Source organism: Brachypodium distachyon, chromosome 5, assembly GCF_000005505.3.
Source record: "Brachypodium distachyon strain Bd21 chromosome 5, Brachypodium_distachyon_v3.0, whole genome shotgun sequence".
In the NCBI taxonomy this organism is placed as follows: domain Eukaryota; kingdom Viridiplantae; phylum Streptophyta; class Magnoliopsida; order Poales; family Poaceae; genus Brachypodium; species Brachypodium distachyon.
In genome coordinates this window covers 19,021,501-19,043,924 of record NC_016135.3, presented here as the reverse complement: position 1 = coordinate 19,043,924, position 22,424 = coordinate 19,021,501, and the positions used below count along the sequence as shown (strand labels likewise).

The window sequence follows — 22,424 nt, the reverse complement described above, 5'->3', positions numbered from 1 at the left end:
ATCATTATATAGGTAGTCTGCTGTCTGAACCTAAGAAGAATTCACGGCTGAACCCATTAACTCGCAGCTGCACTACAGCACTAGACAAAACGCTTTTGGTTAGTTGTAACAGCCTACAAGTAAAATGAATCAATCTGCACTCGTTCTGTGTAGCTAAGCTATATGCCCTGTAGCCGTCTAGACGTACGCCGTTGTATTCTTGCATTCCCTGGGGACCGGACGTGTTGCATCGAGAAAATCGGGTAAATGCGGTGGCGCATAAGCTCGCTGCTCTGGCAGTTGAGCAAAGGTTTGTCGGGTGTTTGGACTTACGACCCGCTGACTGCAGTTAATTAACTTGTAACTAATGATTGTAACCAGACACCGTTGTGATGAAATGAATCCCCTTTTCCTTCAAAAAAAGAGAGAGGAGAAAACAAAAAATGTTTCATTCAGACAATGATTTTACACCCCAACCCCTACCCACAAATACCTGCCACGAGCAACGTGACACACGAGGCGGCAGACATAAGAGACAGAGATTGGCCAACCAGAAGCGTGCGATCTTACAGTTGCATCTTAAACCAGCGTGGGGCGATCGCCTGAGCGTTGGACGTCGTGTGTGTGCATTTCCGCCGTTGGAGCCACACATACTTCCCCGCACAGGGAGGAAGGTGTGTTATCACGTCACATCGCCCGGCCCCGTCCCGACGATACACTCTATCTTATGGAGAATGCAACGACGAAGAACTATATCCCATTCCCTGAGTTAGAGTTTGCAGAGAGTGAGAAGAGCAGCAACAGCAAGACTGCAAGAGGGCGGCCGGGGATGGCGAGCGAGGCGGCCGCGCGGCTTCTCTTGCTCCTGTCTGCGCACCAGCTCTTCTTCTCCTGTGCTTCGGCCGTCGACCGCAGCCAGTTCCCTTCTTCAAACTTCCTGTTCGGGACCTCCACTTCTGCTTACCAGGTAGGACTAGCCCCGAATCACACACACCGCAGGCTTCAAAAAAAAGAAAAGAATCACACACACCGCACTGCGCTGCTGATATAGTTAATTGCCAAATGCATCTACTACTAACTTAAGTTTGTTCATCTCAAAAAAGAAAAACTTAACTCTGTTCGCTGGATTTTTTTTTGAACTGCTCTGTTAGCTGGTTTGGTTATATAAAGACTTAGATTTTTTTTCTGTCCGAAAAATGTCAAGAAGAAATCTAAATTGCGTAGCGACATGTGAAAGAGTGAAGGAAGAAACTAGACCCGTTTTTATCTTCCAGACGACGCCCTATTTATATCTTCCAGACGACGGGCCATCTATGATGGGCCCATCACCTACTTCGAATTTCGCTTTTTTTTTTGCGGGCACGAATTCTTCTCTTTTGGGTTATACTAGCAGAATGCCCGTGCGTTGCCACGGTCCAGGAAAGCCACTTTTGGATCTTTTCTTTTTTCTCTCTCTCTTTTTATTTCTTTTTTTTCTTGGGCCACACCCGTTCTCCTTCTTGGGTCATGTTGTAATATAATAAATTCCTTACATGAGTCGGGCCGTAATCTTACGTGGCGACGACCAAGTCAACAAATCAGACCGGTCAATTTGCCAACCAGGCATAGCCATGCCAGCTAGACGCCGGTCAAAGGAGTCAACGAGTCAAAACCTCTCATGCCATGGTCAAAGGAGAAGAGGAGCTTGAGTAGGGGTCAAGAAAGGTGTAGGGATGAGTTTACCACTTTGCTCTCACTTTCCCTCTCCCTCAAGGGTAGCCATGATCTTTTGTCATGAACCCCTACGCTATAAATACCCTCCCCATGGAGGCATGTATTATTCACTCTCCATTGGAATAAGATCAAAGGGGAGAGGGCTAGATCAACCTAAGGAGCCCGCTCTCGAGTGCTTGGGTCGAGCCTAGCCTCAACTCGACCTCGGGGACGCGACTTAGGAAGCCTAGTTTCGAGGTTCCGGCCCATCTAGTACGGCCTCGAGTTGAAGTTGAGGGATCGGGTTAGAGTCTCGAGGGTATCCCAACCTCGCTAATTGGAAAGACAAGTTTGGCCCAAATCCGACGCGGCCCCGAGAGATCTCTCGCCCTAGGTGATTTGGGAAGACGAGTTCGGCCTAAACACCCGGCTAATGACCCCCTCGAAGCCTCTCCTAACATAGGACTAAGTCGTGCCCGCAGGGTCGACTGAACCTATTCAAAAAATATCGACGTGTCAACTTGTCCAAGTGTACGCCGACCTTTGCTATAAGACCGGCGTACACATCCTACATACAATTCTCGTACTTGTGCCATTGAGCATTGGCACCCCTTACTCTTGTTGTTTTCTAGAACAACAACAAATGCGCCGACCGTGGGGAACCCTCGCCGCAATTGAAGATTTGACGGCACCGAGGAAGCCTACTTCATCGGGTGCCCAACTTGCCGCGAAATCTACATGGTTACATAACGAAGAAAGCAAACGCCTCGGGGGCTCTCGAGAAAGGAGAAATTCTCACCAATCCGGACGCCGCCGCAAGCATGGGCGCTACGACGGAAGTCGTGGCCGCACCCCCGCTCCCGGCCGTCTCTGAAGGAGCCGAAGCACTCGGAACCGTCGTAGGCAGTCCTTCGGTCCTCACCGACGTGGTGGCAAGGATCGGTGAGTTACCCGCGGTTACCGCCCCCACAAGGGACGCGAAACTCGGTATGCCTCGCTCAATGGGCTTCACGCCACCTCCCCTGCAACCGGTAGTAACTGTCGGGGGGATGACCCCGGGTAGGGTCATGACGACACACATTAGCCGAGATAACGAGGGCAAAGCCGGCACAGGCAAGTAAGCCGGCATCCTTAAGCCGCATTGCTAACAGGCCGGCATACCAAGGATATGCCGGCATATCTATCTTGTCTTATGTGGTTGCAGGATAAACACAAGCAGTCTGATCTCGGCCAGCGCCGAGATGCGTCAACGGTCTTATCCTGAGCACATGGCGCAAAGTAAAGAAGTGTCCCCTTTATCAAAGGAAAGCAGTCGTTGCTCACGTCACGGTGCCAGGCGGCTGCACAGTAAAGCACCGAAGAAGGACCGATGACGGAAGTCGGCGCGTGGCTACAGTGCGCGTCGCCTGACGCCAGGAAAAGTAAAGCTGTTTTGTCCCCTGCCGTGCCACCCGGAGGGAACCAAGGGGCGTGCCCGGTGGGGCCCATCGAAGATAAGGTTAGCCTTTGATCCACATGTCAGTGTGGCATTGGCGGTTCATAAATAGGAGCACCACCCGTCCCAGGAGAGGGATCCTTCACTTAGAGATCTAGGGTTTTCCCCTTCTTTTTCTTCTTCCTCAAGAAACAGCTCAAGGAGCTTGGTTGTAATCGCCGGTATCTCAGGAAATACCACAAAGCAGGAGTATGAGTTTTACCTCAACAGGAGGGCTCTGAACCTGGGTAAACCGTGTGTGTGTTCTTGTGTTGTGCGTGGTTCTAATCACGTCCTTCCTCCTCTGGTTCTTCCTTCGTCCATCGGCCCCAACATAAGCCATCCTAAGGCATCTGCCGTGACACAACCATGACAGTAACATTGCCCTTGAAGCCTACAAGGGGAAACAATGTGACGTCAGGGGATCCGCGCCGGAAAACCAAGGAGTCCCGGCATACGACCCCTCCAACCCGGGACTACCTCCATTAGCGCTCGCCGCGATCGTCCATGGAGCTCCTTGGTACCACCCATATGGGGGACTTCTGCCGCATGGTGCTCTCCAAGTCGCACACGCTCCGAACAAACCTCGCTTTGCGAGCGCCCTGCAAGCGTCCCTTTCTCCCCCCACCGGGGCCGAACAAGGTGGCAACCAAGCTCCGCCTCAAGATGTGCCCCGCGGAGAACGAGATCCCAGCGTGCACGGAAACGAGCAAGTGGCGGAGTCCGGAGCCCTCGCAGGCGGTGAAAGAAATCCTCGCTGATGCCCCAACCCTCCAAGAAGACGCTGAGATCCCTCTCCGAGTGATCCTTCTAGCGATGAGAGCGACCTCGACGAAGGAGGATCTCGTCACCGGAGAAACCGAAAGGGCCGACCATCTTGTAACCCGCTCACGCAGGAGATCCAAGACACGGCTTTTCCGCCAAGGTTCAAGCCGCCGACAATACGGCCATACGACGGAGAGTCCAACCCTCTTCAATTTCTGGACGTTTACTCCACCGCCATATGAGCAGCGGGTGGAGGCCCCACCGAGATGTGCAACCTTTTCCCGCTCGCGCTCACCGGGATGACGCAAACTTGGTTCTATAACCTGCGGAAAAATTCCGTGCACTCGTGGGAGCGCCTCCAGGAGGTCTTCATCGCCAACTTTCAGGGAAATTTCAAAGAACCTTTACGTCGTGAAACAAAGGCCGGGAGAGTCTCTCCGAAGCTTCTTCCACCACTTTGCGAAGGTCCGAAGCCAAATAGCCAACCTGTCGTCGACGACCGTGATCGATGCTTGCATGCTGAATCGCGTTCTAAGTCGCAACCCTCCAAAGACGACCGAAGAGCTCTACCAAATCTTGCAAGAATACGCTCGGGGCAAAGATGGAGACATCGCCAAGAAGGACACGCCACGCGGCGCGCCCGAAGGGACTCCCTCATCAGATCAGCCCCAGGCATCCGTACCATCTTCCAAAAGAAAGAGGAGGCGGGGGAAAAAGGCTCCCAGCGATCAAGCCCGAAAGATCTTCGCCATCGAAGGGCAAACCTCATCCCAAAAGACTTGGCAGCCCAAGAAACCTCCTCGCACCGCCGAGGGAGGTGCCGGAAGATGCCTTATCCACAACTCGGTAAGCCACAGCACCGAAGAGTGTAATACTCTCATCGCAGCTCGTGAAGAGTTCCAAGCACGAATGCAAATCCGACACAGGGACGAGAAGGCGCCCGAGGCTCCGCGCCCTGCCAACGTCCTCCTTGCCGACCCTGCGCCCAAGGAAGAGAACCTCCCGTTTCAAGAACCCACTCACCATGTCGGGGTGATACTTGGGGGCTCCGCCACAGGCCGAGGGTCAAAGAGGCAACACAAGGAGTACGTGCGGGAAGTCAACGTCGTTGGAACCTTCACCCCAACGCCGCCACCCAAGTGGGCGAGTGTACCCATTTCCTTCACCGAAGAAAACGCTAAGGGGATACGCTTCCCACACGACGACGCCCTCTTCGTGACGGCCATCGTCTCAAATTGCGAGCTCAAGAAAATACTTGTGGAGCACGCTAAAGAAGCTGATGGAGCCACAAGGAGGATACAAGAACGGTTCCTTGCAACCGTCGCTTTAACCCCTAACCGGCTTCGTCCCAGGCAAGTCCATCCAGCCGCTCGACCAAATTGAGGTCCTCACGACCTTCGGAGATGCCACTAATCACCGGACCGAACTCGTGCGCTTCGACGTGGTGGACATGGAGACCTCCTTCAACGCCATCCTTGGCAGGACGATCTTGAACCGCCTCTGCGCTGCCGTCCACCACAACTTCCTATGCATGAAGATCCCGAGCCCAAAATGCGTGATCACGGTCCGTGGCGAGCAATCCTCCGATAGGAAGACGCTATATCGCCACGAGACCAAGTGCGCCGAGAAGGGAGAAGCATCCAAAAGTGTCCGTGTGCTCTCGGGCACAGGGGAGTCCAAGACCGATCACCCGGAGCGCTACATCCCTAAGCCCCTTCCTGAGGGAGAGCTGATGAGGACATCCCACATGTTGATACACCCGCAGCACCTACAGTCACATTACAAGGACCTATCACAAGAGCTCGCGCACGCCAACTTAATTATCAGGTACTTTCGTTTCTTGGAACGATTCTTCACATACATGAGAATATGATGCTGCCTAAATTAGATGTGTTTGTCACACTTAGGAATGATGGACCTAGCATGGATGGAGGGACAAGCATTGGAGCATGATCACGCATGGAGATGAAGGCAGCAAGCGTGTGAGGACTGACGATGGCGCCGCAACGAGAGATTTCAGAATGTTGAAGCCACCATAATGAGAGATGAACACATGGGCGAAATATAGAGCTTTTCCCTTCATATTTTCGTCCACATAATTATATGATGCTGCATCACCTTTTAAGTTTGGGCTAGGATTTTTGGAGTCCGTATAGGTGAAGGAAACCAACCTAGAGTGGGTTTCGGCCTCCTTTCCCAAGGCTGGCCGCATACCCCTCTATTCCTCCATATATACCCCCGTTAGGTCTTCGTTTAGACTCGGATTTTGTTTAGTTTGAGACTTAGCTATTCGCTACTCTTTGCCATAGGCACAAGTGTCAAATCGACCTTCTGTACTACGCGCTTGCAGAATCCCATCAATAAAGCTTCACCTTTATTCGCAATATCTTGATTGCATCTATAATTCTTGCTTTTTCTTCGGTTGCATGCAGGGATTGATCCTTCGTGATCAGGTTGATCTAGCTCCGACGTGGTCAATAACCTCGGAAGTTGGTGTAGTGATCGCTAAGGCGCAACGTCTCGCACGTTTGTAGCCGGTTCGTCAACGTCGACATCCACCCAAAAATCGATAGCTACCGTCTCATCGAAAGATCGGGCACCTTTCCCCTATCAAGAGCTTAAGGAGATACGCATCTCCGGCAATGAGACCACGCACGTCGTGAAGATCGGGGCCGACCTCTCGATCGAATTCAAGAAGAAGCTCATCGACCTACTCCGGCAGAACTCCGACCTTTTCGCTTGGTCTCCCTCCGACATGGGAGGAGTCTCACGCGACGTCATGGAACATCGACTCGCCGTAAGGTCCGACAAGGCGCCCGTGAAGCAAAAACTCCAAAAACTCTCCACAGAGCGAAGCGAGGTCATCAAGCAAGAGATTGCGAAGCTCTCTGAGACCGGACTCATCCGAGAAGTTTGGCACCCCGAATGGTTGGCCAATCCGGTCTTGGTGAAGAAAGCCAACGGCAAGTGGCGGAGGTGTGTTGACTTCACCGACTTGAACAAGGCGTGTCCCAAGGACGACTACCCTCTCCCGCGGATCAACCAACTAGTCGACTCCATGGCGAGATCCGAGAGGTTGAGCTTCTTGGACGCCTATTCGGGGTATCACCAAGTCCACATGGCCAAGGAAGACGAGGAGAAGACCAGCTTCATCACTCCCATTGGCACCTTCTGCTATCGCAGAATGCCTTTTGGTTTGAGGAACGCCGGTGCGACATTCCAACGGCTCGTCAGCCTCATCCTCAAAGAGCTATTGGGGAGAAACGCCGAAGTCTACGTTGATGACGCCGTCATCAAAAGTCAAGTGACGAATATCCATCTCAAAGACTTGCAAGAAACCTTCAACAACCTCCGCAAATACGGCGTGAAGCTCAATCCCGAGAAGTGCGCGTTCGGAGTTCGAGGAGGAAAACTCTTGGGTTTTCTCGTCTCCCAACGGGGGATTGAGGCCAACCCGGAAAAAATCCGGGCCATCTTAGAGATGGAGCCTCCTCGCTCCGCCAAAGACGTGCATCGCCTAGCAGGGAGGATAGCGGCATTAGGACAATTCGTCGCCCGATCAACCGAGAAGGGTCTTCCCTTTTTCAAAGTCCTGAAGGGCCTTAACAATTTTGAGTGGACTGACGAAGCTCAAAGGGCCTTCGAGAAACTCAAAACCTATTTGTCGACTCCTCCACTCCTCACGAGCCCAAAGCAGGGAGAACCTTTACTCCTGTAACTCGCCGCGACTCCGGTCACCGTGAGTGCAGCCCTCGTGAAGGAAGAAGATGGGTCGCAACGCTCGGTGTACTACGTGAGCGAAGCTTTGGGAGGAGCAAATGGTCGATACACCCAGATCGAAAAGATCGCGTACGCCCTCCTCATGGACTCTCGAAAACTCCGTCATTACTTCACGGGCCACACCATCATGGTGCTGACAGCATTCCCACTCAAAGAAGTCATCGGCAACAAGGAGGCCACCGGGAGAATCGCCAAATGGGCAACGGAACTGGCTCCCTTCTCACTGGAGCTCACCGCGATAACGGCTATAAAATCCTAGGTCCTCGCCGACTTCGTGGCCGAGTGGCATGCGCCGCTAGCCCCGCCCGAAGAGACGTCGCCCATGGCCGGCCCCCTCGAACCACATTGGATAATGAGGTTCGATGGCTCCAAGCGCCTCAACGGTGCTAGGGCTGGAGTCGTACTCATCAGCCCCGAAGGGAAAACCTTGGAGTACGCCGCCCACCTCGACTTCAACAGAACCAACAACATGGCGGAGTGCGAAGCACTCCTTCTCGGACTCCGGTTGGCTAAGGCCATGGGTGTTCGACGTCTTCTCATCCAAGGTGACTCCCAGCTGGTGATAACCCAAATGGACAGGTCATATCAATGCCTTGATGAAAGGATGAAGAAGTATATTGAAGAAGTTCGCAAGATGGAACGGTACTTCCTAGGCATGGAGGCGCGATGCATCCCACGAGGAGAAAATCACCTCACCGACAGATTGGCCCGAACGGCCAGTTCCAAGGAACCGCTACCACCCAGTGCATTCTTCGAGGTGATCCGTGCCCCATCCATAGAAGAAGAAGCCAATGATTCCAACGAAACTTCGAAGACCAGCATGATCATCGACAATCCATCCTCTTGGATGACGCCAATTATCCGCGCCTTGAAAGGAGAGGTGGATGAGGAGGCGGAAGGCCCAAGCGCCAAAACTCTGCTTGCAAAAGCAAAAATGTACGTCCTCCTCGACGGCATCCTTTACAAGAAGAGTGCGGCCATGCTACTCAAGTGCATAACCCCCGACAAGGGGGCTGAGCTCCTCCAGGAGATCCACTCCGGAGTGTGCGGCCATCATCTTGCGCCAAGAGCCACCGCGGCAAAGGCTTTACGACAGGGATTCTATTGGCCCACCATGGTGCAAGACGCAATCACAATATTGCGAAGATGCGAAGCTTGCCAAAATATGTCACAGGCCATCCAGAATTTTTTCTGGGAAAACATCATATGTCGATAACCGTGGACAACCGTGGACAACGGCAAACAGTTCGATAGTGCGGAATTCATCAAATTTTGTGAATGCCTCAAGATCAAGCTGCACTTCGCGTCCATGGCCTACCCCAAGAACAACGGCGCATGTGAAAGAGCCAATGGATTAATCCTCCAAGGACTTCGCCGAAGGGTAGAACACACAGCCAGCAAGGCAAGAGGAGCATGGGCGGACGAACTCGCCAGCGTGGTTTGGGGCATACGCACCTCCGTAAGCCGTTCCACAGGCCGAACACCATTCTCTTTGGTGTATGGTGCCGAAGCAGTTCTTCCTGCCGAGATAGAGTTCCGCTCGCCTCGAGTCGAAAGACTCCAAGAAGCTACTCCACTCGCTTTCATAAAAAATGAAGAGCATCACAGGACGGCCGTCGACCTTGTGGAAGAAGCTCGTGACAAAGCCCTCATGAGGCACGCCATCTACGAGCAGAGCGCCGCACGCTTCTACAACACGAGGGTTAGGGAATGAGCTTTCTCCCAAGGAGACCTCGTGCTGAAAAACAATGTCAACCCAAAACTCCAGCGCAAGCTCGACCCTAAATGGGAAGGACCATACCACATCGCCGCGGTATTGGAAAATGGTGCATACCACCTCGAGAACATGGAAGGCAAAAACCTCGTCCATGCCTAGAACGGCAACAAACTCCGACGTTTCTACGCCTAAGGAGGAACCTCAAGGACGACACTCGCCGTTTCCGAAAGAAGACTATCAGCGCCCAACCGGCCACTTCCCTACAAAACTTTGGGGGATCGTAAGCGCCAACGAGGCCACGTCTACATAAGGCTTGTAAGTGCCCATCGGGCATACCTTAAGACAAGCAGCGAGGGATCAATAAAAACGAATCCTTGATAAGAGTGGCACGAGACACTCATACGACCCACCGTCGTAAAGGGCCCCAGTGCCACTCACCAAGGAACGCTGAAAGGCCTACGTTGGCCCAGGCATCACCTAAAAATGTCTTAGGACATTAGTCACCACCAGCGATCCGTTCCTTGGTGGATCCCAGCGTGCCTCGAGGCCATCCGCCAAGTCGAACCAAGTCCCCCGAGGGCCGGAAGATCCTTAAAACGCATTTAAGGAGAACCGCAAATAAGCGAGTAATGCATGAGTTTACTTACCTCAGAGAACCATGCTACCCGCGTGCGAGACGTCGCGCATGGGCCTGCATGATAGTAAGCGAGTTAAGGCTCCATAATAATCACGGGAAAGCATAGCTTCCTGAAGTTCGAAGAGGGGAAATTCTGCATGAATTTCCCCGAACGGCAGGTTGAAATGTCCGGATCACTATCGGCGTATCGATAGCGACCCCCACAAGGGTACTAGGATCCATGGCTCGTAACCATGGCCTAAGGCACCGAAGCTAAGTCGTATCCCAACGGTGACATTAATTGATTACGCAAAAGTGTGATCATAGCGAACGATCGCGGGCTGTATAAACTGAGGAAATATAGTACTTCGCCAAGAAGAAAATATAGTACTCCAAAGAACAGATGTTGAGCCAAGTTAACATTTCCGATAATGTTGACTACATGGTGAAAACATAAGAAAATACATGCTGAGCTAAGTTGACATTTCCGACAATGTTGACTACATAGCAAAGCATGAAACACATCAAACAAGCTGCCTTACAACCTCTATGTCTAAACCTAGAACATGCAAGTCATGAGGCTATGTCATAAGTGGATATGCAACATCGCATAAGTAAGCAGCCGGGGTACCTTGTTGCCTCGAAAGGCAACAAGACTCAAGCCCCACTGTCGCTCTCCTGAAGAGCGGGCTCAAGGTAACGCACGAAGCGTCGAGCCAGAGCGCGAAGAGGAGCTCCCTGGTCCGCCATAAACTTCTTCGCCCCGTGAGTCATATCACCCTCAAGTCCACTCGTCTCGGCACCGCCGTCCAAGACAGCTGCCATTGCCGATGAAACAAGTCGAGCACCGTACTCAGAAGGCACCTCTTCACGGCGGGCTCAAGGAGCTCCACCTGTGAAGTGAGCACCCTACTCGCCTCATCCATCGTACAACACGGGGGAAGATCCGGCTGAGGGGAGCCCTTCAAACAGAGTATCATCTCTCGAATCTCCGAAGCTTGGGCGAGCAGGAGCGAGACCACCTCCGGACGGCTGTCCGAGGGGGCGCGAGCACGAGGGGCGAACACCGGCCCGAACCCGGCGTCCTCCGACTCTGCCTTGAGGAAGGCGACCTCCGCTCGAGCGTGCTCTACGTTGAGGCTGGCCACCACCAAGTCCTCCTCGGCACGACGGGTCTTCACGATCGCATCCTTCTAGTCCTCCTCGGCAAGGTGAGCCCTCGGCTCCATGGCCGCAAGCTTCGCCGACACCGAAGAAAGCTCAGTCTCGACGGCCTCCCGCCACGTCCTCTCTGAAGCCAACTCACTCAGGGCAAGGGTAGCCTTCAAGGTCTCGGCGTCCAAGGCCGCGGAAAGCACCCCAACCTGAGCCTTGAGAGCGGGAAGAATGCCCACGGCCTCGACCAAGCCTCTCACCTGGCAAAGGAAGAGAAATCATGAGCGCTGACCGACAAAATGGACCTAGCAGGAAGGGAGACGAGGAAAGCGGACTCACAAGCTCCAACGCCTCCAGCGGGTCTCTCACTCCTCCCTCAGTCCTCCGAAGCATCTCTCCTTCCGGAATCGGGGGCTCGGCCTCGGGAGCATCAGGCACCGCAGGCCTCGTACCTGAAACAAGACAAAAAAGCCCAGTGAGAACATTCCCGAAAGGGAATCGAAACGCTCAACACACGTGCACTCACCGGTGGCAGGAAGCTCCTCCTCGACAGGCCCACGAGCCAAAGAGAACACCAAAACACCTGCGCCGTTGGCTTCCGAGGAGGTATCCACCACAAGCTGAAGCATGGTCCGCTGGGCGAAAACCGCGCGCTCGTGAGGCGACGGAGGCAGGATCTTCTCAATGTCGATCTTCCCGACTAGGTGCATGTCCATGAACTCTCTCAAGGGAGACCTCTACTCAGCCACGTCGACTAGGTCAGGAGAAGGAGCCTTCCTCTTGTGTGAACTCGGAGGACGAGGGATCTTGGGCATTGGGGCCACCGGCACACCCAACCCAAGCACAACCTGAGGCTTCACATTCCCACAAGTATCTCTAAGGTGAGAACCAAGGACGATCATCGACGAAGTCGCAAGACGAGAGTACCGCTTGCCGGCCTTGATGAGCTTCCCGAACTTGGGATCCGGGCGCATCGGTACCGAGTCGTCAAAGCCCGCAGCCACGACGTTGTGGCATCCCCCCTCGCTGATGGTATCGACGTAGGCCCGATGCTCCACCGAGTTGTACGGCCCAACCATCTGGGTGAAGCCCACTCGGCCGCCTTCTCTCGAGAGAAAGCAGCTGAAAAACAAGCACAAACACTAGCCGGGATTAGTGTCGAGCAAACAAAAACACTTGAAGCAACAACTCAAGTGTCACGAAACTCACGCTTAGCCGCACGGTCTGGGTGACGAAAAGCCAAGGGGATCCCCAACTCCGCATGTGGTCGCACCCTCATCATGAAGCGGCCCACCATCACCATCTCCTCGAGAAGGTCGCGGAAGCTACGCTCCGAACGAGCTGACTTGATCCCGGCAAGCTCCCACTCCTCGACAAGGGACGTGCCCATGGGACGGACGACATCCCGAAGCCCCCCAGGCCCAGAGTGTCGAGGGAGCCTACCGGAGTGACGCAAGCTCGTCTCCGAAACGTCGAGGAAGAACCACTGAGAGCACCCGTCGAACAAATGCACTGCGCTCTTGGCCGGCATCAGGGGGAACTCGTCGTGGAAGCCGGGACGGAGCCTCACGGCGACCGACCCAAAAGCACTCCAAGTACTCTCGTCGGGAGTGCGGTGAATAGCAACAAGAACAACCTCATGGTGGAGACTCGCGCAAGGTGGTCTCACAAAGCCACCTGAACACGTTCAGACACAAGATCACCAAAGGAAGCAACTGCGCCAACTCGATACCATAGGTATCCAGGAACTCCAGCAGGAACGGGTGTACGGGAAGGCACAGTCCGGCGTGAAACCAGCTGGTGAACACGACGATGTGTCCTCGATGCCTCCGTGGCTCCAGTCGAAGCTCACCCTCGTCAGGAAGCGAGGCAAGGCCCTTGCGGAAGTAGCCCGCCTCCACAAGGTCCGACAAGTCCTTCTCGGTCGTCACCGACACCGAGAGCTGGCTAATTACCCCAAAGAAGCCCTTGACGGCCACCAGGCTTGCCCCGTCCTTCGAGCGCCGCCGAACTCGTCTTCGGCGCCGGAAGGGAAGGAAGCAAGAGTGGGCATGAGCCTCGCCTCCACCCCTTGGCTCTGTTTTTATACGCCAGCGTCCCCCTCAACGCCCGGGTTCAACCACCCGCGGGTCGACATGTCGCCGGCTTTGGGGCAGCCACTGTCCGAATGCCAAGACAAAAATCAAGGGGGAAAGGCAAAAAGGAGCGCAGGGGAGAGGGCAGAGGTGGACGGGTGGTCGCCCAAGACCAGTCCGCGCTGCCCCTGCGAAGGCCGTGGCCGCCGGTGTCATCCATGGTGACGGCGTCGTCGACAGAAGAGGAAAGGAGGACGGCCCTCTTTTTGCCCCGTACGAAGGAAGAAGAAGAACCCCGGCTGTCTGATGTGGCCACATAACCCGGCGAACCGGTATGCGCGCTGGCTAGGTTAACTGGGCTGCGGCCCAACATCACGCGGATAAAAAAAAAAGGAGAGGCCTCCCGGGCCCGGTCGAGCGCAGCCCGCGCGCTCGGGAAGCCTGTAAGGCCAAACACGGCCCAAGAATTCGCCCGTGCGCACTGGACGGCCCAAGGAGAAGACTCTTTGCATAAAAGCCCCCCAGGACGTGGAAAATCGCAAGCTGCCCCTTGGCGGCTCGTGGATTTCATGCCGGGACCCTCGGTAAGCCTGAAATTCACAAAATACCCCCTACAGCTTCGCTATCTTGCAAAAGGAGTCCCCAGATCTCGAAATTTTGCAAGAAAGGCCTTCATAGCCATGACTTCTCAGAAGGAAGGTCCCGAAGGTGTCCGTTTCTTCGGAAATAGACTTCGCGACCGGCGAAACCTTGCGAGGGAACCCACCTGGGTTTGGTTTCTCCTCGAGAAACTTGTCTAGCTGGTGGTTCTCCACGCCGAAGACTCTAAGGCCCTCATTTTCTGCAGGAAAATTCCCCAGGAGCCCTTGGATGCGCCAAAACTCACAAAACCACAAGTTTTGTGTAAAAAGCCAACTTAGGTCTATCTTCCTCCTCGAGGAAGGTTACCTAGCCGGTGGCTCCCCCAACGCAACGCCTCGAAGGTCTCAAGTCTACTAGGAAAACTTCCGAAACTACAAGTATCTCACAAGGCAGCCCACCTAGGCTCGGTTTCCTCGTAAAACCTACCTAGCTAGTGGCTCGTCCCAAGGAGAGTTACGATCCAGGTATCGGAAGAAGAATCTCAGCACGCCATCGACGTTGAAGTTGATCCGAAGGCATTCCCAATGCCTCCGGCTCAAGGGGGCCACTATTGTAATACAATAAATTTCTTACATGGGCCGGGCCGTAATCCTACGTGGCGACGACCAAGTCAACAAATCCCAAAGACCAGTCAATTTGCCAACCAGGCATAGCCATGCCAACTAGGCGCCGGTCAAAGAAGTCAATGAGTCAAAGCCTCTCATGCCATGGTCAAAGGAGAAGAGGAGCTTGAGTAGGGGTCAAGAAAGGTGTAGGGATGAGTTTACCACTTTGCCTTCACTTTCCCTCTCCCTCAAGGGTAGCCATGATCTTTTGTCATGAACCCTCAAGCTATAAATACCCTCCCCATGGGGGCATGTATCATTCACTCTCCATTGGATTAAGATCATAGGGGAGAGGGCTAGATCAACCTAAGGAGCCCGCTCTCGAGTGCTTGGGTCGAGGCTAGCCTCGACTTGACCTCGGGGATGCGACTTAGGAAACCTAGTTTCGAGGTTTCGGGCCGTCTAGTATGGCCTCGACTCGAAGTAGAGGGATCGGGTTAGAGTCTCGAGGGTATCCCAACCTCGCTACTTGGGAAGACAAATTCGGCCCAAGTCCGAGGTGGCCCCGAGAGATCTCTTGCCATAGGTGATTTGGGAAGACGAGTTCGGACAAAACACCCGGCTAACGACCCCCTCGAAGCCTCTCCTAACATAGGACTAAGTCGTGCCCGCAGGGTCGACTGAACCTATTCAAAAAATATCGACGTGTCAACTTGTCCAAGTGTACGGCGACATTTGCTATAAGGCCGATGTACACACCCTACATACAATTCTCGCACTTGTGCCATCGAGCATTGGCACTCCTTACTCTTGTTGTTTTCTAGAACAACAACAGGTCAGCTTCCCCGAGAACGCGTAGCCCATGCCCGCACGAGCGCCCGTGACCGTATTCTTTCTCGTGCCAAAAGCAGCACACGCGCGCGTCGGCCGCTGCAATCTCCTCCCTCAATGACACCTCCTCGACCCGCAACCCGTTCAGGTGCTCTGAACCGTATCCCATGGCCCTTCCCTTCCTTTCCCCTCCTCGATCATCCCCCATAATCACAGCTGAACGGCCTTAGCGCGCGTTGTCGTAGCTACTCTCATTGGCCCAGATCAACACGCCGGGGATGAGGGCTGAGAGAACGAACCCGTTCCCCTGTTTTCTGTGGAATTAAATGGCTGCTGAACCGCCTTAGCGTGCGTTGTCGTAGCGGCTCCCGTTGGCCTAGATAAACACGTCGGGGGATGAGGGCTGAGAGAACGAATCAGTTCCCATGTTTTCTCTGGAATTAAACGGTATCTGACAAGATGGAGCCTGCAGGCTAGCGCCGCCGGCTCTCGGATGGAAGGAGGCACCGCATGCTGGACCATATTTTTTTTGTGACGAATCAATCTGCCGCTACACCTACGGATAATGAGCACCACCAAAGCGGCAGAGCAAGGTTGAAAGTGTGAAGAGATACTTTTGTGTTTTTAATTGGGTTTTCTTCGCTGCGTCAGGGGAAGTATTTTTTATGTTGGATTACGAAGGGTCTCCTATTGGTCTGCGCTAGGAGGGGGGAGCTCGGCGTCTGGAGCGGACGAAGGAGTAGTTTGCATGCAGGCAGACGAGGTGGGTCTCAGGGGCTTGGTGAAAAAAAGGAAGAAAAAAAAGATGGAACGGTCCGTATTTTTTACATTGGTAGGTATAGATAGATTCGGTGCAATCCTGAGGGCCCACAATTTTTTTTGAAAGTTTGACGGACGACGGTGAAGGAACGGTCCGTATTTTTTAGATTGGTATAGATATAGATATAGATAAAGACTTTGATTTTTTTTGTCCGAAAAATGTCAAGAAGAAATCTAAATTGCGTAGCGATGTGTGAAGGAGTGAAGGAAGGAGTTAGGCCCATTTTTATCTTTTAGACGACGGCCTATTTGTGGCCATGTTTGGTTAGGGTTAAAACTGATTTCTGACTTTTGGCTTATAAGCCACAAAAGCACCAAATCAGGTGCTTTCGGTTTTGACTTTTGACATTTGACTTGATATTGTTAGAAGATGTATAAGCAGAAAATGAAAGTTAAAAATAACTATTTATGTGCTTTTATAACTTGCAAGCCAAAAGTCAAAAATCAATAAAGGGACTGTATCTTCCGGACGACGGGCCATGGGGCCGTCGCCTACCTCGAATTCCGCTTTTTGTTTTTTTGCGGGCACGAATTCCTCTCTTTCTGTTCCGGGCTTCCGGCTAGCCCAAGTGCTGCCGACCATATGGCTTTGCTGATGAGCTGATCTCGGCCCTTCACCACCACCGACCACGACGGCGACGTCGGCGAGTTGTCTGGCGTAGCCCTACCGGCGGCACCGAGGTTGGCGCGTCGGCGGATGGATCGACCATTCCGTTAGGTACTGCGTTCGATCTGATTTGTTATCCCCTCATGATTCGGAATACGCCAGCACGGTTGATCTGATTTGTTCTAAATTATCAAATTAATCTATTTCCCCAACAAAATGCCGTCCAAGGGAAGATGGCTAGCAGAAAATGGGTGTAGATTAACTCTGGAATACACCAGCAATTCTAATTGCAGAATGCAGAGGCAGAAAACTATACAGGTGGACTGTGGCCAGTCCATTAGGATTTACAGATTTAGGCCTCGGGCACTTGGCGAGTGCCTCCACGAGAAACATATACTCTCTCTGTTACACCGTAACAATTCAAACCTCGGACTCGGAGTCATGCATCGTTTCAAAATAACTAAGAATTTAGTTGCATAGTTAATGCAATGTTTTCATTCTATACCAGTACATTCAAGCCCTGGAAAGTGTGAACTGGTTGTAGCGTGTGTCGTTTAATTGAGTGTGCATGGTCATTTCTCATTAACTCTTACTCCGTACTTAGATTTAATGTTTTGGATTGGGGACAGTTCTATTGAAACAGAGGGAGGTACCCAAGTGGCTTTAATAACAGTTCCAAATCTCATGTTAGGACTTAGGAGGTACCCAAGTGGCTTTAATAACAGTTCCAAATCTCAAGCGGTTCTTGAGAAATCATTATACTATGTTGATTTATGGGTAAGGTCTAGGAACTTTACCTGTCCACTTTCTAGAGATATTGGTGCAATTTTTGTTTGGTGCCTTGTTCTGGTACTTGGTACACCTCTTTAGAGGTTTGATAAATGACCATTTGGTAGTCATGCTATTATTAATGGAGAAAACTCTCTTTCCTCCTTCAGATTGAAGGTGGATATTTGGAGGGTAACAAAGGCACAAGTAACTGGGATGTCTACACTCATAAGCAAGGTGAAGCACAACAGTTTATATTAATTCCCATTGTCCAGTTATATGTTAGTAGTTCTTTATCTTGTTATGACCTTTTCCTTCTATGTATTACCCATATAATTCCTCTATCTTACTGTTTATTTAACTATATGGCTTCAGGTACAATTCGTGGTGGAAGCAATGGCGATACTGCTGCTGATCACTATCATCGTTATATGGTATTTTTTCTGGAAAACACAAGGAAATCCGGATTAATTCCTGTTAAATGCTTATGATGTAAAAGCGAATGCATACGACATTACTAGTTTACTACTGATATTGTCCTGATGCTGGGTTTTTTGTCTATCCATGTACTGGGGACTGCAAAAAAAAAATCTGCCCCAGGAAGACATCGAGTTGATGCATTCCTTGGGTGTCAACTCATACAGATTTTCCATAGCGTGGACAAGAATTCTACCACGTGAGCTTAACTTCCACAGTCATTTGATGTCTTTGGGGTAATATTTGTTTAATAGAATGAAGTAACTATTGTCTCCAAAATTCACTTGTTACTGCAGGAGGCCGATTTGGGGATGTTAATCCGGATGGTGTAGCTTTCTACAATGCCATTATCGATGCTCTTTGGCAGAAAGGTATGGAATACAGAAACCATGCACCTTGAGAATATTTTTGGAAGTCTGAACACTCAGTTGTTAACAGCATGCATAAACAGGCATACAACCATTTGTTACAATATTTCATTATGACATTCCACATGAACTGGATGAACGATATGGTGGGTGGCTGAGTCCTGAAATCCAGTATGTCATTTTCTGTGCCTTAAAGATGCTTTCCATTTTTATTTTTATTATCATCTCCTTTTTCAGAATTTTTTTGCTCTGACTTTTAAATGCTTTCCAGGAAGGACTTTGGTTACTTTGCAGAAGTATGCTTCAAGATGTTTGGTGACCGAGTAAAATTCTGGACTACTATTAATGAACCAAATTTGTTGACAAAATTTAGTTATATGGATGGATGGTATCCTCCTTGCCGTTGTTCCAAACCATTTGGGAACTGTGCCTTTGGAAATTCTTCAATAGAACCATACATAGTAGCTCACAATATGATATTGTCCCATGCAAACGCTGTCAGCATTTATAGAAATAACTACCAGGTACGAATATCAATCTTCTGGGATAAAAGGACAAGATCACTGCTTGTGTTCTCCATAATTTTTAAGCAGTAATAGTTCAATATCTATGATGTTCAACAGGGAAAACAAGGTGGACAAATTGGAATTACTGTGAGCGCAAGATGGTATGAACCATTCCGAAATACCACAGTTGACCTTCTAGCAGTTCAACGGGCTATATCTTTCAATGCTCCATGGTACTATTCTTTCCTTTAAGATGATAATTGATGTTTCTCTACTTTGTTTTTTCCTAGTGGGTCGAAAACATGTGTATTCTTAGGAAATCATGTATGTGCTTCATAAAAGTTGACCGCTCAACAGACTGAGATAATTCACTCTAATATTTAGATTTTCATTCCACCACAGGAATGAAGAGAAACTCACATACATTCCATTTTTCTATAACTAAAAATGGATTTATGGTCCATTCTCTCATTTTGAAATTTTCTTTTTCCAACTTCATTATTCTTTTACTTTGGCTGATTTATTTATTTTTGCTAGGTTTCTGGACCCTATAATTCTTGGAGATTATCCTCCAGAGATGCGCCAGATGTTGGGTGCAAACCTACCCAACTTCACATCAAAAGAGAAGAGGAAACTACAAGCCACAAAATTGGATTTCATCGGACTAAATCATTATACTACAGTATATTTGAAGGACTGCATTTTTTCGCCGTGTGCTGTGGATCCTATTGATGGCGATGCACGAGTGGTTAGTTTAGCAGAAAGAGATGGAGTGCTTATTGGTGAACCGGTAACGACAATATAATTCATTGTTACTCCCTCCATTCCAAAATACATGATGCCTTAGAAATGGACATAGTCTCTAGATACAACTTTGGCTATTATTTTTATTGAAATGTTGGTACCAAATTTGAAAACTACATAATTATGCTATATTTTCATGGAAAACTTAATGATATCATTTTTGTTTTGACCAATCTCGATATATTTTTTATGTCAACTGTAAAAGTTAGAGAAGTTCTGTTGCATCTATTCTTGGACATCATCTATTTTGGAATGGATGTAGTAAATTATATCTTTAACAGGCATGAAGGAAAAAGAACTAATTAGTGGTTGCAATCTTGCTCATGCAGACAGGAACTCCGTACTTTTACGACGTTCCACATGGGATGGAAAAGGTGGTCATGCATTACAAACAAAGATACAACAATACACCAACATATATCACAGAAAATGGTGTGGCCCTCTTTCTGTCAGTTGTTTTAGAAGCTTGAATACAAAATAATCTGCACTCCATACCCTATACATTAGTGCCATTTGAGTAGGATACTGCCTATTTGTTCCGTTGACACAAGCACGAAATCAATTTAGTTAATTACTTTAGAGAAACTCTATTTAAAAAAATGTGTGAAATGCACTGGAATTCTTGAAAGTATTGTGACAATGCAAAGTTAGTCATAGTACTATGAAAATATAGATTTCAGTTCTAAAAGTAAACTAAGTGAGCCAAAAGAGTTTCTACCCGCAACGCACAGGTTGACCAGCTCCACTTAAGCAAAAATTGTGTTGCAAAACCACTCCTGAAAAGTCTTCTCTTCCCATTTTGTGGCCCCTCTGTCCATTGCCCCACTTCAACCTCGCCTACTATGCATGATGCAGCAGCGTTTGACATCTGTGGCCGTTCGGGAGCCAAGGATCGCCGCGAAGGGAAAAAGGGAGCTCAGGAGGCGACACATTCAAAACTTGGAGGCAGGAGCCCACCAAAACATTGCGGGGACATAAGAGCATCTCCACTCGTGCGCCCTAAAGGCCCCCCAAACGGGTTATGGGGGCGCCGGCACCAAAAATCTCACCCCGCCGACCCCCCCCCCCCCCCACCAAAAGCAAATTTAAGCCGGCACGGCTCATCAATTCATCCGGCGCCCCCAGGCCGCACCCAACTCACAGGGGGCTAGCGGGGACGCCAGATGGAGCTGAAAAGCGCCGGACGTCGTATGGGGAGGCCGAGTGGAGATGCTCTAAGGACACCCAGTCACCTTCCAATCGCCCATCACCAGCGCCGGTGAGCCCAGGTGAACTAATTGAGGTGGGGGAAGGGGTAGACTCGTAGAGGGGGCACGAAATGAGAAGAGACATATTAGGGGTTCTTTTGCAAAATATTGCCTACGTGGCGGTGGTCAACCCAGCACATGTAGATCAGAGACAATGCGGTGTGGATATGACCTCCGGTGACTCGGTGTATTTTAGGACTCAGATATGTATCCTTCATAGTATTAGCACTAACTTGCCACCTCTGCAGTACTTTTAGGACTTCCATTGTATTTCACTCTTAAAAGCACTATTTAATCTCAGCTCTCAAACCTTCCAGCATTACTTCCAAGAATGTTAGAACCATTCCCCCTAATGTAATGGAGATAGGCCTACTCATGGATGTATGTATGGATAAAATTAAAGTAACGCATCAAAGCCTACAAAGTATAATTAGAAAATTTGTATCGAATTGTATAAATAGCAATAGTACTCCACTAATGAGGCCTAAGTGAAGCTAGTCATTCCTAGATAATTTGACTAAATAAAAAAAGTAATTACTAGAATTTTTATAGCAGCCCAATATTTTCTGGAAGGGCCATTCGTACTCTATAGTTGTTATGTTAAATCACAATAATGTATGTATCATATGTACGACCACAATTACCATTTTCAGGTTATGCTCAAGCAAGCAATCACAGCATGGCCGCCAATGACTTCATTAACGATGCAGGAAGAATTCATTATATCCGTGGCTACCTCACTTTTCTGGCCTCGGCAATAAGGTAATTTCACTGAACTGATTGTGCATAGATTTAGATTCAAACTATGCATTAATGTATTCTTGGAATATGCCACATAATACCAGAATTACCCAATAGCCAAATATGGTTGTTTTGTCTTTATTAACCGATGCCAACTTCTCGTGTTATAATTTCTTGACCTTCTGTTATGACACGGCTACCACATTTACTTTTCTGGTTGCTCTTGTTTCACCCTCTGAATACCAAATATGCCCCCCTTCTTGTAGGAAAGGAGCTGATATACGTGGCTACTTTGTGTGGTCTCTCCTGGATGACTTCGAGTGGACCTCTGGATACACTCAGAGATACGGGCTCTACCATGTTGACTTCAAGACACAGAAGAGGACCCCAAAACTATCAGCTGGATGGTACAGGAAGTTCCTCAAGGGTTCACTTCTGACAAGAAAATCCCGAAATGGATCCCAGCCGCAGCATTATACAGCTTAAGACAGTACTAATCGTTTCCCTCGTACGAGAATAATATGTAGACTGTAAATTGGCTTCACATACTTAGCTCCTGATTTTTTCTTGTGCACGCTGGAATTGGAATTGGTTATCACGGGGAGTACCACTGTGAAAAATGTGTTTTGGTACTTCGTCTTGCAGAAACACAATCCCCATGCAGAAAAACATCACATCTGATAGAATAAAGGCGCAAGGAACCAGATGCAAGGTCACTAATAAGTAATACTAGCTGAATTGCCCTTGCGTTGCGACGGAGCAGCAAAATAAAGTGATACATTGAAATACAAGCATCAAAACTTTCTCTTTTTTCTT

General features: G+C 50.1%; 1 protein-coding gene across 2 annotated transcripts; it reads left to right on the top strand.

Annotated features, from left to right (window-relative positions):
- The first annotated feature begins 587 nt into the window (after nucleotides 1–587).
- On the top strand, nucleotides 588–22,289 carry LOC100843130 (probable inactive beta-glucosidase 14). Of its 2 annotated transcripts, XM_003581375.4 has the most exons (12): nucleotides 593–946; nucleotides 17,636–17,702; nucleotides 17,841–17,899; nucleotides 18,066–18,141; nucleotides 18,239–18,313; nucleotides 18,394–18,481; nucleotides 18,582–18,834; nucleotides 18,934–19,049; nucleotides 19,354–19,606; nucleotides 19,950–20,052; nucleotides 21,521–21,629; nucleotides 21,875–22,289. In XM_003581375.4, the coding sequence occupies exons 1-12, from the start codon at nucleotides 707–709 to the stop codon at nucleotides 22,092–22,094; spliced, it is 1,659 nt and encodes a 552-aa protein (XP_003581423.2). In that variant the 5' UTR covers nucleotides 593–706; the 3' UTR covers nucleotides 22,095–22,289. The 2 variants fall into 2 exon arrangements, with proteins under 2 accessions (XP_024311641.1, XP_003581423.2); XM_024455873.1 differs by lacking the exon at nucleotides 19,950–20,052 and having other exon boundaries at nucleotides 588–946; nucleotides 21,875–22,017.
- Nucleotides 22,290–22,424: the final 135 nt, after the last annotated feature.